We start from the raw sequence: 19,957 nt of genomic DNA, 5'->3' as shown, positions 1-19,957 counted from the left end.
AAGAGTGAAACAGGGTCCTTACCATCAACACCCCACAAAAATTAACTTGAAATGGACTAGAAACTTAAATGTAAGACCTATAGCTATAAAATTCATAGAGAAAATCTCCTCTTCTTTTTAAAATTTAGTTTATGTGTATGAATAGTGTGTGTGTGTGTGTGTGTGTGTGTGTGTGTGTGTGTGCCACATTTGTGCCTGGCATCCATAGAGGCCAGAAGATGACCTTGGATCCCTTGGAACTAGAGTTATAGATGGTTGTAAGCTGCCGTGTGGGTGCTAGGAATCAAATCCAGGTCCCCTGGAAGAACAGCCAATTCTCTTAATTGCTGAACTGTTTATCCAGCCCCAAGGAAAACTCTTGAAACCAATCTTGGAAATGGTTTCTGTTTTAATATGTTTATCTAAAATTATAGGTAGGCTTGAGAGACAACTTGGTGGCTAAGAGCACTGACTGCTCTTCTAGAGGGCCCAGGTTTGGTTCCTAGCAACTGCGTGGCAGCTTAAAGCTGTCTGTAACTCTGGTCCCAGGGAATCTGTCACCCTTCTCTAGCCTCTGAGGTCACTAGACACACATGCAGTATGTAGGCACAACACTCATACACAAAAAATTAAATAAATCTTTAAAAAATAAAAGTATAAGCAACAAATAAAAAATAGACAAATGGAATTGCATCAAATCGGAGAGACTTTGCAAGCAGAGGAAACACCACAATGAAAGGCTGCTACATGATGATAGAAAACATCTGTGAGTAGACAGAAGACCCGAACAGACACCTTCCCACCCCAAACACAAATGGCCAACAAGAACAGGAAAAAAAGTGCTCACTCTCCCAAACCTTCAATGAGACACAGGTCAAAAGCACCCTCTAGAAAGGCTGCTATCAGGCCAGGAGGCCAGTGCTGTGAAGGATATAGATGTGCACTTCTAAATTACTGCTGTAGAATGAAGGACAAGAACATGCCTCAACAACCTAGAACTAGAACTGCCACATGACCCAGCAGTATGACTTGGGAGCATGTTCCCGAAAGGAATCACGCCAATATCTTAGCGTGGTCTCCGTGCTCCCGAGTCCATTGTAGAACTATTCAGAACAGCCACAGCACAGCAAACCCAACAGCGGAGGGCAGAGTGCACTGCTGGATGTTATTCAGCCATGAACAGAAGGAAATCCATCCTACCCTTTCATCCAGAATGAATAAAGCTTCAAGACATTCTGGAAAGTCACACAGAGGATGGTTCACCCACAGAATCTAGACAGCCTGAGAGTAGAATGTTGGTTGTACTGCAAGATCCCGGTCGGAGGGTATAGACTTCAAATTCAACAGAATGGGTGGATTCCAGGGAGGTGAAGTACAGTGTGGTGATTTCAGGTAACCAAGTACAAGGTGCTTGGCATTTGCTAAGAGGGAAGATCCTAAATGTTCTCAGTACACACACACACACACACACACACACACACACACACACACACACATGTATGCACACACACACACATATGGATGCATTAACTGGCTTGATTGTGATATTTTATAACATTTATACAAGCTTAAATTATATTGTTCATTGCAATTTTTGTGGGTTTTGTCAATTATTCCTTTAAAACCCTTACTTTCCTCTTTTGATTATCATCTCCAGTCTTCTGGCTAATTTTCTATAATCTGCATTTGGGATTTTACATCTTAATCTTAAAGTGCATTATGTTTAAAAATGTGCCTTTCAGGAACTGCATCCAATGATTGTCCTTCTCCCTGGTCTCCATCTGGCCTCCCCCCTGCCTGCTGCTCATCCTCTCCCGTCTCACCTGGCCTCCCACTACTGCCTGCCTTCCCACCGGCTTCACCAGCTTGCTTATAAATGGCTATCCAGACTCCTTCTCCCAGCTGCCTGGTGCAGTGGGGTGTCCAGCCAGATCCTCTTCCTCTCCCACCACTCTGTGCCACCGAGTGTTGCAAATACTCAGGTGGTTAAGCTGTGACTTTTTTTTTTTTTTTTAATTAAGGAAGAGGGTGCATTCTCCTCCCTGTTTGCCTACAGCCATTATTTCATTGAGGGTTGCAGGGTGAGTTTTAAATCCTATTTCTGCATCTGCATCTGTTTGCTGGAATCTTTCTCCCTGACCCCCAGTCCCCTCATGCTGAGATTATAGGTGTGTACCACCATGCCTAAGTAAACCTGGGGCCGAACACTTTGTGCTCTTGTGTTCATGCAAGGTGTGCAAATACTCTGTGAGCTGAGCTACACCCTGCCGCAGCTGTAACTCTTGAATGACAAAGACTGAAGCTAAAATCCTAGAGGCAGAGGAGGTTGGTCTTCCAGAAAAGGGCACGAAGCGTCCAGTTTACAGGTCAGAGGTCACAGGTCACACCTCTCCTATGCAAAGTCTACCGTGAGTACCCAGACATTGCAGGACCTGGACCAAGATGGCCTGAGATCAGAATAGACTGGGTTCAAACTCTGTCTGTAAGGGAAGCACTTCCATTTGTGGTTTTTGTTTGTTTGCTTGTTTTTGTTTTTGTTTTTCCAGACAGGCTTTCTCTATGTAACAGTCCTGGCTGTCCTGGAACTCGCTCTATAGACCAGGCTAGTTTCGAACTCACAGAGATCCCCCTGCCTCTGCCTCCCAAGTGCTGGGATTAAAGGTGTGCGCTGCCACTGTCGCCAGCTTCACATGTGGTCTTTAAAAAATCTGGCAGTAGCTCATGGAGAAGGGGGATTTAAACTGGCTGGGAGGCCTTTTAAATTTATTTCTCATTGTTTTGTTTTTTGAGACAGGGTTTCTCTGTGTAACAGTTCCCTTATGAGTGGTTCAAATCACTTGCTAGATGTGCACTTTGGGAGGAAATGAAGCAAATCTGTCTCCTCGGCTATTAAATGGGGCTGAGGTCACATGTGGTAGTCACACATGTCTGCTTCTCAGCCAGGAGCTGGAGAGACGGCTCAGTAGCTCAGAAGACAGTTTGGCTCCCAACCATCAGCTTCAGGAGCTCCAAAGACCTTCTGGTGCACATACAAATATTCAGACAAAGCACTCAAATACAGGTAAAACAAAATAAGCAGCTAAAAACTTTAAGCTGGGTGTGGTGGTACATGCCTTCAATCCTAGCACTCAAGGCAGGCTGGCTTTCTGTGAGTTTTGAGCCAACCTGGTCTACAAAGCAAGTTCCAGGACAGTTAAGACTATTATGACACAGAGAAACCCCATCTTGAAAAAAAACAAAAAACAAAACGAAATGAAACAATTAAAAATAAATTTAAAAAGAACTCCCAGCCAGTTTAAACCACCTTTTCTCTGTGAGTTTCTGCCAGATATTTTTAAAAACACAAATGAAAGTGCTTCCTTTACATTTGATTATTTTATAGTGGTCAAAATGACTCTAGAGATGGCAAAGTAAAAATTTCATAATGATGAAATCGAAATCCAAAGATATAAAACCGGTTGGCCAGTTAGGTAATGTGGCAAGCAAGGAGACAGCCAAGCGTAGACTGGCAGACATAGATGGAAGATGATCCAGTGTTGCCTTCCCATGCTTGCTGGGAGTAGTTTCTATGACACATACACACCCCCATCAAAGATAAACACCAGGCTCTGTGGCTCTTCCAAAAGCACTGCTTCCTTCCTCATTCTACCCCTGGTTCGTTCCCTCATTTACACAACACACACACACACACACACACACACACACACACACACACACACACACACGTCCTCTTCCAAAAGGCTTTAAATTCCACCAGCCCAAAAATGGCATTTAAACTACTGCCCTGTCTCTTAAACCCAAACACAAAGAACCTTAAAAGCTCTTTCTGGCTTAGAGCGTGTTAAACAGCCTAGCTGTGTCCAAGAGAGCAGAAACAGTACAGCAAAGGCCACTTGGAGCAGGGAGCAGGGAGGGACCAATGGGGCGCTGCAGGTGATTGGCCAAGGGCAGGAAGGTGGCTCTGCTCAGCTTTGGGAAGTGAGCTATGGCAACCAGCTCCAGCCTGGGGAGGGGGTGGGGCCTGGCTGGCAGACGCAGATGGTGGTCAACTGGTGCTCTGGAGTTCCTGAATTGACTATCCCCATTGGGACAATCACAGAAAGTACCTAAGAAGTGGAGCTAAGGAAAGGGAATGTTCCCAGTGGATGGAGGGAGGATTGAGGGGATATTGGAAAGTTCTTAGGGAAAGCTTCCTGTCAGAGGTCAGCGCTGGAGACTCCTGAGGAGACTCACTCTGTCAGTACTAAAGCAAGCATCTCCTGCTCCACCTTCTCTTTAAAAATGTGATTGTAGAGAACACACACACACACACACACACACACACACACACACACACACACACCTACTGTTTGTTGTTTGTGGAAGGAGCACCCAGGTACCTCAGGAAAGAGATCTAGGACTGGAGGGAGGCCACTTACCCTCTTTTTATCTGGTTGGAACAGGCACATTTTGAATGGTAACCCGCCCCCCCTCCCAAGCCAGTCAGCTGGCCCTGTGACCAGCGGCAGAACTAAGGACAGGAAGCCATCTGTCATGGCTGTTGCTGAGGGAGAGGTGACACCTTCCTGGATCCTCAGTGGGTCCTTAGACACGCCCTCGTTTTGGGACATAGACCTTAGAAAGAAGCGTGGTTTTTGCAGATGCAAATCGAGGTGACAGGCCATGCAGTTTAGGTAGTTCTGACTCTAGGAAGAAAGAAGCTGAGGGGGATGTGAGGGGTGAACCCCAACCCAAAGTAGACATTTTCCTAACTCCATTCCCCTCTGGGTGTGGAGAAAAGAGGCTTTGGTTTCTGGTTTGGCAGACGCCACACCCCGAGCCCCATGGCGGCGCACTGGCCAAACAGGGAAAATGCGCCCCATCTCCCTGCCACCGTACAGCAGCAGGGCTGTAGGGCCGCTGGGCTGCTGGCTGCAGGTAGGCAGTCCTCAGAGACCCGCATCCTAAATTACCCCGCTGCCACGCGTGTGCGTGGTGTGTGGAGTGCTGAGTGAGGAAGCAGCGCCAGCTCAAAAGAAGTTGGAGGAACCTGTGCGGTTGAACTAGGACGAATCCTTAACTGGGATGGCGAACAGTAGGTGGCTGGTGTCTCTGTGGGTCCCGACGCTGTCTCTTAAGTGTATGTATGCCCCACCACAGCAAAGGGAAAGGCACAGGACAGAGAAAAAAAAACAGGGATGGGGGTTCCAACGCCATATACTCAAAAGTAGCTTAATGAGCGGAAGTGGTCGCACATGCTTGTAACCCCAAAGCAGAGGCAGGAAGATAGGCACAACGTTTGAGGTGAGCCTGGGCTATGTAGGGGGTTGCAGGCTAGCCAGGGTTATAAAGTACCACCTTGTGTAAACAAAGGGCCGAAGAGGGCAGAGTAGATAAGGACCACCACCGCCCAGAATCCTCATCTTTCCTCTCTTTTGGGGAACATAACCCCTCAGATATTGAACCACAGCCTTGCTGGTACTCTCTACAGGTCTGCTTGTCCGGGACCCACTGGGCTGGACACGTTTAAAACAAATACTCTCAAACAAAGGCTCTGCCAACTGGTCTTTGGGACTGAAGAGTGCTTGCCGGAGCAGGGGAGTACAGGGGCCGTGAGGGCCCACCGACCCCAGGAAGGAGACCCAAGGCGGCCAGGTGGTTAAGACAGATGGGGACGAGTAGTTAAAACCCACATTATATAGTTCTGTCGAGTATAAAACTGAATGCGTTGACCCATATATTCTAACTGGAAACGGACTCAAGTCGCTTAAAATATTGCAACGTCGATAGGACTAATTAATTGGAAATAAGAAACGAAAGAATACAATTAAACGAGAAGAGAATCATTTTCTAATTTAATAGAGGGACATTTATAAAGATCACAAGCTAAAAGGCATCGAATGATTCTATCGACATTCTATTAAATCAGACCCGCGACCTGTGGGGAGGAGGACCCCGCGGGGCGCGGCGCCGCATCCCGGCCTGGGTCCGCTGCGTCCAAGACTTGCTCGCTGCACACCAGCGCCTGCTTGGGAGCCAACTCGCCCGCCCGCTGCTCGCCGCTGGACCTGGCCTTCGCTCCCGCCGCTCCGACCCGCCACTCTGACCGCCCCAGACCTGGGGGATCCTGTCTCCCTGCCCAGGAGTCCCGGGTTCGCAGATATATTACAACAAAATTACTAATTGGAAAATGAAATTGTCAATAAAGCACACCCCCACGCGTGTACTATATCCTTAAATATTATGATGTTTTATTAGTCCCATTTCCTTACAATAATTTATTGCAATAAAACAGACACTGCAGGTCCCCTTAAATTGTCTTTTCATAATGAATAAATTTAAGCGGGCTAATTAATATATAAACTAGCCCAATTTGTCAAGTTGATTTGTATTTTAGTTAATTGTGAAAGTAATTACCACATGGTCAAATTAACAGCTTTCTGGAAATGACCAAGCCTGAGGTTTTATTTCCTTCCTGGGTGAAGAAAATTCATTTTTCCAAGCTCTTGATGTGATGAATAAAAGTCATAAATCTGGGTGATTGGTGCAGGCAGAGTCTAAATGGCTTCATATTTCATTTTAGGTTTAATAGAAATATTCATGCTCTGTTTTAATGAAATTAAATTGAAGGGGGATGGGGCCCTGGAGGCAGCCCTGACTGGGGGCTTAAAGGGACAGTGCACATTTTCCTTTCTTTATCCAAGGGCCAGAGCTAGAGGTCACCTCCACCTCACTGGACTCAGTCAAGTAGCGGAGAGAGCTGAGGGAGGCTGGGAGCCGTGCCCTCCCCCTGCCCAGCCCAGCACACCTGCAGCTCTGGCTCAGGGGCACTTCACACCCTGCCAGGTGTGAAATGATGAGAAATCTGGCTGAAGCCTCCACTAGCCTGGCTCCTTCTCCCCGAAAATTCAGTCACAAGGGTCCTCCCTTGTCCTGGAGCAGAAGTGAGGAGGTCAGCATGCAGCAGACAGGAGGGTCTTCCACCTGCCTAAGAAATCTGACATCCAATATCTAACCTTTCCTATTCTCCCGAAGACGAGCATCCCCAGAACCACACCTCAGTTTCTCACTTTCCAATCCCTGCTCCAGGCTCTACCCTCCCAGAAGGTGGCCTGGCCCAACTTGAATTTAGAGTACCCTCTTTTCAGATCATCCAATGCAGTCCCCCCGGGCAAGTCCAAGGCAGAGACTGGAAGGAAGCCTCCAGACTGCATTTCTGCCTTACTCATTTTAGGGTTCTCCAGCTCAAGGGAATGCCTTATGAACATTCTTCCCTAAGGCAGGTCCTGACCAGCTCGGCTCCTGAACGGTGCTGATCTGTGACTTGTTGATTCCGTTGAACAAATACGGCTTTGATGCGGTTCCAGCCAGAGTGGTTAGCTGATGAATTGACAAAAACTAATCAGCTTTATTGGGAAACAGGTTAAGGGCACGGGCGTGTCAATAACGCTCAGCCTGACCCCCTCGTCCATTAGCCAGGCAGGCTGATTAGAGTAAGAAGACCCTCTCGCCGTTTGAACCGAAATTGCTTTCATAAACTCACATTATTAGCAGTCGATGTGAGCAGCTAATTTAGAGAAGACATCCAGGCCCGTCACATCGATCATCGGGTTTATGTATCATTATCTCATTTACAGAATGTCGCAGTGTAATACGTGTTTTTGGCAATAGGCTTGGCCTCTCCCCGGGGCTGTGCAGCTCCTTTAGCTACACTGCAGGGGGACCTCTTCAACTCCCTTTGCAGTCTCCGCGTGAACTCCAGAACAGGCAGCCACCTTGCACACACATGCACACATACGCCCAGGCTTTCAGTGAGTGCTCACTCAGTGCATATGGACACACGCTCAGACAAGCTACCTGAGCTGCCTGTCTCCAGTTTCCCGCTGGGATGCTGGGGTAGCGGGCGCCCTCTCCTGCGAGCCCCGGGTGTAAAGCTCAGTACTGAAATGCGCACCAGCCTCGGAGTCAGATAAGAACAAGAGGTTCGATTCTGGCACCAGCAAACAGTGAGAGTGGGTGGCTGCGCAAGCTGCCTCCCTCTCCCAAGGCCTTGGTCACCCAGTTGCCGGGTGTCCAGGGATCCACAGGCCTACGAAGGCCCTTCTCCGCTCTCCCTGGTTCCAGTCTGCCCTGCCCTCCCTTGGGCGGGCCGTTCTCTCTCCTTGGCAGCCTCAGTTCCAGGCCCAGATGCGTCTGGGGTCTGGGCGCCCAGAGTGGGCCACCTGTTCCGTTGGGTAATTATTTTAATGTAAGGGGCCTAGAGTCACCACTTCGCGCCTCCTGCAGTGACAGACGGCAGCGAAACTGCAGAGCGCTCTCAGCCTTTCAGTGGAATTTCCCAGATGGGCCAAGAGAAGGCCAGGGCGGGTCACCAGGGGCCCTTTAACGAGTTCATTAGCCAAATTATCTTGCCCGCAGCACAGGGCCCCAGAGACACTCGAGAGCCGGGGGAGAGGGTGGGTCTTTCTCCCTCCCTGCTGGTCTCTGCAAGAACAGTTGTGAGCAGAGGAGAGAACGGACACCCTACCCAAAGGAGAATAGGAACAGCAAAGGCAATCTGGCATCTCTGATGTGGCTGTACTCCACAGGTATAAACCAGACCAGCAAAGGTAGGGTGGTGGAGTGGCGGAGGAGGAATTATAATAATTAGGAAACACGGTGATTCCAATAACCAAATGCACTGACCCACATTGTGGGCCAAACCTAGTGCAGACCTCAAAGCCAGAGCCTGGGGACTTTAGTCTGTGTTTCTTAAGCAAAGAGCCTGGTTTCTTGGAGCCTTGGTTTGTCCATCTGCAGAATAGGGCATAGGTGCATTCCCTCCACAGGTTTGTGAGACCACTGCCCTAAGAAAAGCAACATTTGGGAAGAGCTTCTGGGGTAACCTAGCTGGGGCCTTCTGGCAGGAGAACCCTTCTGGGGTCTCTGTATCTGGAAGGCCAACAGTCCCACTACCACCTGTCCCTCCGCAGCTCAGACGTGCAGCACAGAAGGAGGCTCAGATCCCTGCCCCTCCTCCCTGTCCTCATTCTGCCTCCTGCAGCCTCAGCATCCGCCACCTCAGCAAGTAGTGAATAGACCAATTAGCCAGGACTTCCTGCCATTATCTGCTGTAGACTTGGGCATTAGTACGCCCTGATTCACCATAATTTCAAGTCAGAACACACTAAAAAATTCACTCACCGAGGCATTAAAATGTTCCCAGGCAACATCTGTGTTTGTGTATCTGGGTTTTTTCCCTGGGTGTTTGATCCATGCCAGCATCACATAGGTCGGTGATGACAGCCCAGGCCAGGCAGACACTTTGTTTGTTGCTGTTTTTTTTTTTTTTTTTTTTAATACTTTTAAAGCATGCATTGTATTGTTTGCCAGTGTTTGTAAACTTTGTTTCTGGGACCTCAATGTTGGGAGCCCCAGCAGTGTAACTTTCTCCTCTGCCTGACCAGGGGCAGACAGGTGGCTTAGAAAGGTGTGGGAGTGCCCTCAGGAACAGTCACTGGAGCCTTAACCGAGCAGAGCTGGGTTTCCTCTCCTAGACATGTTTCACCCTGGTGATGGGAAGCTGGGTTATTATCATGAAGTGCAGTGCTCTGCACTCCAGAACAAATCCTTTCTGTTGGAAGACTTAGCCAGCCCTGCAGGTGGGTGGTAGTGGAGATGGGGTCCAGGTTGCACAGCTCACCTGGAGCTGGCTCCTGCTCTCTGTCCCGACAATGGTATAAAGTTCCTCCATAATCAATCTGCACTAAAATGAGATGAGATCTTGGAGCAAAACCACAGGTTTCCTGGGAAGTATTTCATTTCTTCTAAGGATGCTGTCCCCGCCCCTAGCTGATTAAAAAAAAAACAAAAACAAAAAAAACTGAGGTAACCCCTCTTAGCCCTGTTTCTCTTTATTACCAAGACCCATGGCTTCTAGGATGTGTAAGGGAAATTGAAAATGCTTTTTACTTCCTGGGTCAGAAGGAACCTGGTGCAGGGCTGAGCTCAGGCTCTTCTTCATGTTCTAGGGCATAGAGAAACAAACATCCAAACAACAAAAATAACTTGGTATCTGGAATCAATTTTCAAACATAGAATACCAATATGTTGCTGGGATTTTGTGAGTTTCCACCCCATTGTCTTTCTCCCCGCCCCTTGCCCAGGTTTGGACTGTATTTCTTTCTTTTTCTTTTCTTTTAGAAGAAGAGGGGCCGGCAGAGAAGGACAGCCAATGAGACTGGATGGCCTGGGGGTGGTCTTGAGTTCCAGCTGGTCCAGTGTATGCTTCAACATAGGGAAGGAGAGGGTGGAGGATGCTTTCCAAAAGGGATGGCAGGAAATCCAGGTGTGCTGGGAGAGGCAGAGGAGGGGCTGGCAAAGAAAAGGATTGGCTAGTGTCTTTGGCAAGAGCAGTTCACCTCAGGTTGGAACATCACTGTCTTCTGAGCCACTTTTGAAAAATCACCCCTTTAAAATCTGAACTGGGGACAGGGGACTGAGGAGGAGAGAGGTCCGAGAAGAGGTCGGTAGATCAAAGGATGGTGATAAAAGAATTGATGGTACCTTTGGCCCTCAGGCTCTGCAGGGGTGTTGATGAGTGCAAGAACTCACCAGACTTCCCTTTTCCTGATCTCACCTTCCAGTGACCCTAGGCTCTTCACTGGAGTCGGTATGTCCCTTGGCTGAGAGGGTATGTCACTAGGGAAATTCTAAACATTGACATCAGCCAGGCCCAGCACTCTTCCTGCTTGCTTGGTGTCCTCCTGAGCTTATATAGCCTGGGAAAACACCACCACCACCACCACAACCACGGGCTTTAGTCCTGGCTCTGGGTGACCACACCACATCCTCCAGCCTCATTTTCCTGAAGGGGAAGCCTTAAAAATGTTGATCTGAAATTGAACTGAGTTAACTCCCATGCAGGTTCAATAGGGCCGAGAAGTCAATCTTCATGGGCCTTTCTCCATGAGGCTGAGGGTAGGGGGTCATTTGTTTCACTTCTGGAAACAGCCAAAGGTGGCAGGTGTGCAGAGAGAGGTACAGGGAGGGATGCTTTCTTCCCCTCTCCACTCTCCCAGCCTTCTTGTTAATGGCTATTGTATCTTGTACCTGCTGCATTCCACAGGGAGGGACCCAAATGAGTAAGTGACCTGTGAAAGAATCCACGCTGGCCTGACTCCTGTGCACTCAGGCACATGCGCGTTCTGTCCTGAGTTCTTGTATAATTCCAGGTGTGAAAGACATGGGTTATAACATCTTTCTCTAAAGGTTTTATTTTTATGTGTTAATTATGTGTATGTTTGTGTCTATTTGTGAGTATGCATACATGAGTCCAGGTACCCGAGGAGGCCATAAGAGGGAGTACAATCTCCTGGAGCTGGAGTTGCAGGTGGTTGTGAGTGTGAGTGGATGCTGAGAACCCAACTTGGTCCTCTGCAAGTGCAGTCCTCACGAGTAAGCTCTGAACTGTGGAACCATCGTAACCATCATTCAGCCCCCCAACATCTTATTCTTTTGTGGCTGTTTATATAAATCAACACTCTCCTTTTTCAGTAATGAGGAGAGGCTCAATTGTGGCTATATTCGGTAACTTACTGCAAGACCCAAGAAAGGGATCCTGGCTGGGTAAGGAGAGAAAATGACGGGGAGCCAACTGATTCAAGGTACTCCAGGACCTTTAATCCCAACCTCCTTTGGGTAGGAGAGTTCCTTCTCTCCGCTCTCCCAAAGCCTCCTCAAGTCCCTGGGGACGCTGGAGAAGGGGGCTACCTGGAGGCACTGGGCTGGGAACGCTGCTGGGACCAGACCTTTGATCTCTCATTGAGCCCCTAGAAAGCCGCCAGCTCAGTCCTAGGCTGCCCCAAAGCCAGCTGGGCTGGGTCAATAGACACTGGGAACAGGAAGAGACCCAGCATGCTCACTTCACACATTGTAAAACACACAAAGATCCCAGTTTCAGATAACTCCCAGTCTTTCGCTTCACTTTTGCCTCTCAGTGAACAACTTACCAGGCACCTTCAATGTGCATTAACTTATTCTCAGACAGAAGCAGAATGTATGATCACGTTCAAGCCCGTTGATTTCAGAGAGTCTGTTTGGCCCAACCCCCACTTTGCCAGACAAAGAAATAAATCCATCAAGTCTGGCACGCGAAGTTTCCCCTTCACCAAAGAGGCTCTTGGTAGAGTCTCACTCAGCCCACAGGTGGTGGAGGACCGGTAGGGTTATGGCCTTACGGGTTCTCAAACTCCAGACAGTGGAAAGGGGAAAGGGTTTCAGGCTTTGGAGCACATCACTTACAAAACAAATAGGCACTGAATTCTCCTGTTAGGATGACTTTACTGAGGAAATGTGTGCCTAAACTCCACAGACCTAACACCCCCTCATCAACAAAAACAACTCTGGTGCTGCAGGTCGGAGAGGAGAGGATGCGGGTCCACTGGAGTCCACCTCAGGGGAATCTCATCTGCAGTCATTCTCTTTCTTCCATCTTGAATAATTCCTTCTGGGACCAGTCAGCTTGCTCTCACCTAGAAGAAGCTACATCCTGGGAAAGAGGGAGCAGCCCAGCATCCTTGCTTGCCTGAGTTGGCTTCCTCCACCAGAGAAGTGGCAGGAATCTCCTCTCTCCTTTAACCATCTTGCCCACAGCATCAGAGGAGATGAGGAACCAGGACAAATACAGATGAGAAGCTTCATGGGCAGCAGGTGTGGCCCCCAAAATCAGACCTGGTCTCAGTTTCTTTGAACCTGTGCTCTAAAAGACAAAGATGACAAACCCTCCTTGTAGCATCATAATGAAGATTAAAGATGATAATTACAGAAAGCACATGGAATTTTAATCACCCCAAAGGGACAGCACCTATGTAGACATGGTGCTTTTCGTGTCTGGTGGTTGGCCTTTGCAAAGCTGTGTACATTTACTCCAAGTTGCTCCTGCTCTGTTCCCAGCTTTGCAGGCAGGACTATGTACCTCAGGACCACCCTGTCATAATGAAAAAGGAACCCCACTCACTGCAAAAGAACCATTGTGTCAAATCTCTCCTGAATAAACACTCTTGAGAAGAAAAGTATAGTCCTTTTATTTATCTTTCCAAAACAAACAAACAAACAAACAAACAAACAAAAAGACCCTCTTAAAACAGCCTTATTTGTTACTTTTTTCTTTCTTCCTTTCTTTCCCTTCTTCCCTCCCTCCCTCCCTCCCTCCCTTCCTTTCAGCAGGGGTTCTCAGCCCTGGCTGTCCTGGTCCTTTAAGACCAGACTGGCCTCGAACTTGCAGAGATTCACTTGCCTTTCCCTCCCAGTACTGGAATTAAAGGCGTGTGCCATCACTACCCGGCCCTTGCCTACTACTTTAAATTCTTCCAGCACGGATTGTCTTTGGGATCTCCTGCCGCTTCCTGACCCATTTCCGCCCCTTTGTTAACTTCTCACCTGCTTAGGAGGCCAAGCTTCAGGAACCTGGAACTCCCTCCCACCTTCCCCTGCTGTTTGGGGAAGATACCTGAAGACGGAGCTAACGATAAAGCCCTGTTAGTGGCCACTTGATTTCCCAACCTACTTATGATTGGTTAAACTTAAAAACAAAACAAAACCTAGAAGGAAGCTCTTTTACTGTAAATATTTGATGTGTGTATAGGATGAGGTCTGGATTCACACTCTAATAACTTGCTCAGTCGGAAGCCCTCTCCTGATTTTCCTGGACACTGCCGGCAGGAGGAGACGAGAGCCTGACTGTGGCTCCCTTAGCCTTGGGAAGGGCGCAGTCTGAAGGTGCAGCCCACCGCAGAACCCCGCAAAGCCTTTCCCCTGAACCTCCGCGAGGCAAGGCTCCGCTAAGAGAACTTTGTCACCTAGGTCCTGCTCACTGGCACCTGAACGAACGACCGCTGTGGGTCTGCTCTCTCTCTACCTTGGCCGGGGTGGGTGGGTGAGCTCCTGACAAAGATTTGTGGGTATTAAACTCTCACCATATTTATACACACCGGAAACCTTCCAGCAAACATCTGCGGCGCAGGAGACTTTGGGGGCGGGGGCAGATTCGAAGGTTCGACCTTCAGAGGATTGGTGACGGGACTCAAGCCACCTTGAGACGTCCAAGACTCAGGAGCAATCGTGGGGGAGATTCTGGTTTTCAGCGTGCTGAGGTCAGGGTCCCGGTTTGGGCCCTACTGGTCATCAAGGGTGAGGAACCACCTAGTTCCAGTGCAGAGCAGTCAGTCCACAACTCCGGCAAGAGCGCACGAGTAGCGGGAGGAAGATATTGGCTTCTAGTGGAACAAGGTGTCTAGGGGACTCAGGGGCACTCACAGGGACCCAAGGTTACCAGCGCCCGCCACCTACTCAGCACCAACAGAGCGGCAAGCTTGTATTCAGCCTCCAAACTCTTTTACCCATCTTCTTTTCCCCAACACTGCAGCTCACCACCCGCTACTTAGGACCTGGGGGCGCAGGGGCGGGGCGGCAGGCAAACTGGACCGTGACAGGTGCGCCCCTCGGCCAATCGCCGGATCGACACCCCTCCCTGGGCCCCCGCTGCGAGCGCCAATCCCAAGCCGCGCTGAGCTTCAAGTGTGCGGAGGGGCGCGGGTCCCCACCAAGGCGCCAGCAGCCTCGGCGCGGTCGCTTGAGCGCTTGAGAGCAGAGAGCCGGCCTCCCCAATCCAAACTCGCAGGAGCGCTCGCGTGGGAGTTTGTACAAGCGAGTGGAGCGCAGTCGCCCCGAAGACCACAAGGAGGAGGCGTCTCTCGGCTGAGTTTACGGCTGCGACTTTGATTATTGGCAAATAATCGCAGTGACAATACCGAGCCCTAAGGCTGGCCACCGCCACAATCAGTCTCTGCAAGCCAGCACACGACCGCGTCGCCCACCCCTGGACACTGATCGTCAGCCCCAAACGAGCCGATGGAAAAATCAAAAAATTTCCGCATCGACGCCCTGCTGGCGGTGGATCCCCCGCGAGCCGCCTCCACTCAAAGCGCGCCGCTGGCCTTGGTCACTTCGCTCGCGGCCACAGCATCTGGCCCCGGTCGAGGCGGCAGCGGTGGCGGGGGGACCAGTAGCGGGGCGAGCCGCAGCTGCAGCCCAGTGTCCTCGGAGGCCACTGCAGCGCCGGGAGACCGCCTGCGGGCTGAGAGCCCGTCGCCCCCGCGCTTGCTGGCTGCGCACTGCGCTCTGCTGCCCAAGCCCGGATTCCTGGGCGCCGGAGGAGGCGGCGGCGCGGCGGGTGGGCCGGGCACTCCCCACCACCACGCGCACCCGGGTGCCGCCGCCGCTGCCGCTGCCGCTGCGGCTGCTGCCGCTGCCGGCGGCCTGGCGCTGGGGCTGCACCCGGGGGGCGCGCAGGGCGGCGCTGGCCTCCCAGCACAAGCGGCTCTTTACGGTCACCCGGTCTATGGTTACTCGGCGGCGGCAGCAGCGGCTGCGCTGGCGGGCCAGCACCCTGCGCTTTCCTACTCCTACCCTCAGGTGCAGGGCGCGCACCCCGCTCACCCTGCCGACCCCATCAAGCTGGGTGCCGGCACCTTCCAGCTGGACCAGTGGCTGCGCGCGTCCACCGCGGGCATGATCCTGCCCAAGATGCCGGACTTCAGCTGTGAGTACCTGCGCAGCACCGGGGCAATTCTCTCGCGCATCTTCCTCTTCCGCACCCACTTCCTTTATGCCTCGGCTCTCAGTGAGCTATGCAAGCGCAGCGAAGCCGCCACGGCTCATCCCTGGGCCTGTGAGGCCTCGCGTGGGCCGCGCGGCGTGAGAGGAGCAGAGAATTATTAAAATGGCCACGTTCAGGCCTTGCTTTCTCTTTCTCTCTTAATGGACCGGGAAGGTTAGAGGTGTGAGGCTGAAACCTAATGATTAACTTGCAGGTTGGAGAAGGAAGTGCGTGGGAAGGCTAGCCAAAGAGGGCTTCGAATGGGGCAGGTTTTAGGGTCACTGAAACCTGGGGCTTAGCACGGGGAACATGAACTTGGCCAGGGGCTCCATAATGCGCTACGAAGAGACACATCACCCGTCCAGAAGTAGCTAAGGAGAACATGGACTCCTAAAGTATAAGGGCCACAAGGCCCAAGCACTTTCCTGGCCCTCGTCAGGACTCTGCCTTCCTCTGAAGGATCAGGGTATGTGTGTGTGGAGTGTGTGTGTGTGTGGTAGGGGTCCCTGTATACAATGTCTAAGAGGTCTGTTTTGAACAGAAGGTCGCAGGGACTCTATCTACATAGCAAGTGTCCTCCTGGAATTCCAGATTCCCGGTACCTTTGGGAGCTCCTGTCCAAGGTGGGAGCAAAGAAGACCCAGCCTGCTGCATCTTCTCTGCCACCCACGAAGGACAACCTTTCAGGGGCCATTTCAGACTTCCCTGGCACACGCTGCATTTGCATCTGTGTAGGGCACCCTGGCTCTGACTCTTGCCCTGTGCCCCACATGGGTAGGGCCAAGCTGTCTTTCCATTCAGGCCAGAACAGAAGATGTGTATGACTTTCCCCTGTCCGCCGCCCAACACCCAAACAAAGAGACCCCATTGTTTCCGTCTGAGTGGGTTTGTTTAGACTGAGGAGATGCAGGCACTGGAAGGGAAAAAAGCAAAAAAGAAAACAGAAATAAACACTTGCCAGAATTCAGATTCCTCTGCTAGCAGCAGTGGCTGTGACTAAACAGAGAAAGCGAGGACCCCAGAGAACTGCAGAAGTAGCAAGGTGGTGAGAGAATCCCAGCCTGCACACTTGTTTGCTCACAACCACCCAGGCTTTTCCCAGCTTGGCTCCAAGAAGGCCAGCCTTGTTGATCTCAGCAAAGAGGAAAGGCTTCCAGTAACCTCAGTTGGGGGGCTGCAGCTAAGTCTCTGACATTGTCTCTATCCAGTAAGTCCTGGGCAGGATCTAAGCCTGGGTGAGGAGCCCAGCAAACCCTTCAGATGGAAACTTACCCATAAATGTCCATTATGGACACACCTCCTAGGCCTGGGATGCATAGGTGCCCAGAGAGGAGCTAGTCACTGCTCACACCACCAACAGACCTCTATGGCTTTGGGTTTCCTGATGACCTAAGTGCTCTCGGGGGTGGGGGTGGGGGGTCGTGTAGGATGTTTTTGTGGAGCCCACGATCACTCCAAATCCCTGCAAGTGGGACCCCTTTGCCACCACACCCAGCCCATAATGTCTCATGGTGGCTGCATTAAAAGTATGGCCTGTTCTACATCGAGAAAAGAATCCAAACCCCAGACCCTGCCCAGCACTAAGGAATGCAGCAGAGGGTGGCTGGGCCTACCCTCTCACCTGGGAAAACAGACTTGGTTTTCTTTAATTGGTTGTTTCTACCCATTGGATGGCATTTCCCAATGATCCCTTCCGAGCCCAGTGTTTTAATTAGAGTTCTAATGTATTGTCAAGTTGGGAATTCGTAGCCTTGTTTAACTAAAGCAGGGGGCGTGGGCCTTCCTATAAAGCAAATTGCCCATCCCAGGGGAGCCTGAGCTCATCCCAGCCAGGGGCTGGCCCCTTTCTTTCCTTTGCTTTCTTTCTTTTGTTGTCTAACACTCTTTGGACTCCTGGGAAATCAAGGGAAGTCTCGTTTTGAGGTCATAAAATTCTCTGTGATGTAACCGTGCAAAATTATGTAAATAAAGGACAGATCTCCTGGAACACACAGAAAAGCCAGATCCACTCACAGCTCAGCCTTTAATTTGAGTAATGAGAATCGCCGAATAGGCTTCCAGTCCCTGTGCCCTCTGCTCTAGGAGGAGGAGGGAGCTTGTCAAGACAGACTTGGAGACACCCTGATAAATATGCTTATTTAGGCTCCAGCTTCTGTCCTTACCCTTCTCCTCTCTCTCTCTCCCTCCCCCACGGTCCGCAGGCCCCACGTCGCTTTTCTGCTCTTCTGCTTTAAGATGGTGGCGGAACCAAGAGCATGGGTGCTTTTCTAGGTGGAGGTGGAGGAAGTCTCTCCAGGAGAACAGGGGCACTTTGGTCTCTTGCTGATCCAGCCCTGCTTCCCAAGCTTTTAGATCAAGCCTCTTCCTACCAGTGTTCATACAGGTGGCCATTGAGAGCAGGCAACAGACCCTATTTAATGGTGACCCTAAAATGAAAAGGTTGTCTATTGAGACAAGCCCTCCCCTTCTGCTTGGTGTCTGAGATGTGGGTTCTCCAGTCCGTAGGCAGTAGGCACTGATGTTGAAAAAGAAACCCACGTCTGCAGGGTGGGCACTGGAGGCTGGACCTTGGAGGAGGGGGCAAGGGCAGCAATGGCTGGAACCGGAGCAGTGGACAAGCCCACAAAGGCCTCTCGCCCTTTTGGTCCGCAGCCCAGGCGCAGTCGAACCTCTTGGGGAAGTGCCGAAGGCCTCGCACCGCCTTCACCAGCCAGCAGCTGTTGGAGCTGGAACACCAGTTCAAGCTCAACAAGTACCTGTCGAGGCCCAAGCGTTTTGAGGTGGCCACCTCGCTCATGCTCACAGAGACCCAGGTGCGGACCTGATACCCCCCCCCCCCCCCCCCCCCCGTCAGCCAGTCCCCAAAACCGCCCAGGCCGGTATTGATTTGGGGAACTGGGTCCCAGCCTCTTGACCTTTAGGCTGGGTATTAATTCTCAGTGGGTGAGGAGACCTAGAGCGTTTCTGCGCTGGAGGTTTGACTCAATAACTTGGGGTACAGACCGAGAATCTGTATTTAACAAGCTATTCTGAAGAAGGTGTCCCACAGGCCACATTCTAGGATGTTCTTTTTCTAGAAAGGTGCGGACTTGAGAGTTTCAAGACCTGCCAGCTGCCTTAGTGCTTCGGTAGACCAAGGGCAGGGAGTAAAACACTCCCAGCTGGGGAGTTGGGGGTACCACGCCCAGCTATGGGGTTACTGATGAACAGAGTGGATGTAGGGGCGAGGGAATTGAAAAGCCGCTTCCCAGTCAGCCTCTCAGTCCTCTAGCGAAGCCCTTCTAGGGTTAGGGTGGGCCGAGGGGCAGGAGTCCCTAGTGCTTACACTCTCTGGATTGGTGGGAAATGCAGGTGGCGGATTTCTCACGCTCACTTGTGCCTGCAGGTGAAGATTTGGTTCCAGAACCGCCGAATGAAATGGAAACGCAGCAAAAAGGCCAAAGAACAGGCTGCTCAGGAGGCGGAGAAGCAAAAGGTCGGCGGCGGGGGCGCCGGCAAAGGCTGCGGTGAGGAGAAGGCTGAGGAAGAGCTGCTGGGGCCGCCGTCTGGGGACAAGGCCAGCGGCCGTCGCCTGCGGGACTTGCGAGACAGTGACCCGGATGAGGATGAGGATGAGGATGAGGACGACCACTTTCCCTACAGCAATGGCGTGGGTGCCCACGCCGCCTCGTCCGACTGCTCATCCGAGGACGACTCGCCTCCCCCAAGGCCAGGCGGGCCGGGCCACCAACCTCCGGCCCAGTAGTTGCCTCCAGCAGGGCAGCAGGGACGCGCACGACGGCCACCCGGCTGCGGGTTTCCAACCCCATCCCGTGGTCTGCAGCCAGTCTGGCAGCCTCTCCCCCGACCATGCATCCAGGTGCCGGCTGGGGTGGGGGATCCTATTTGGACCCTCCAAGGACAGCAAGAGAGAGAAAGAGAAAGAGAAGGAGAGCTCCAAGGTGAACTTTCGTTCTTTTAAATTTAATTTCGGGTTGTGATGGCCGGAGGTGTTTGTGAGAAGAACTGACCCCTTCTAGGAGTGGCTTCTGCCTGCCTCTTCCCTCATCGGAGAAGGGAAAACTACAGTGTTAAGTGACCTAGAAACTTGAAACCTCCTTTGTAGACACCATTCTGCTGAGAATTGAAAACAGAAAAAAGGTTTTATGCCTATGTATGGGGGGTGGGTGGGTGGATGTTATGAGCATTCAGACTGCTGAAAAATCTCAGAATGGTAGTGTATTTTTGTATATTGTATTTATATATAAAGAAAGAAACGTCTACTTATGCATGCTAAATTATTATTTAGCTTCCCCGTTCCCCAGGGTGGAGATGGAATGTAAAATAAATTGGTTTTGTACTGGATGAGAGTGAAAAAAAAGA

General features: G+C 51.0%; 1 protein-coding gene across 1 annotated transcript; it reads left to right on the top strand.

Annotated features, from left to right (window-relative positions):
• Positions 1–14,661: 14,661 nt before the first annotated feature.
• On the top strand, positions 14,662–19,384 carry Mnx1 (motor neuron and pancreas homeobox 1). Its single transcript, XM_036180419.1, has 3 exons — positions 14,662–15,538; positions 18,248–18,408; positions 18,981–19,384. The coding sequence occupies exons 1-3, from the start codon at positions 14,848–14,850 to the stop codon at positions 19,338–19,340; spliced, it is 1,212 nt and encodes a 403-aa protein (XP_036036312.1). The 5' UTR covers positions 14,662–14,847; the 3' UTR covers positions 19,341–19,384.
• The last annotated feature ends 573 nt before the right edge of the window (positions 19,385–19,957 follow it).

This window comes from Onychomys torridus, chromosome 3, assembly GCF_903995425.1.
Source record: "Onychomys torridus chromosome 3, mOncTor1.1, whole genome shotgun sequence".
Classification (NCBI taxonomy): domain Eukaryota; kingdom Metazoa; phylum Chordata; class Mammalia; order Rodentia; family Cricetidae; genus Onychomys; species Onychomys torridus.
This window is presented reverse-complemented; position numbering and strand designations above follow the sequence as displayed.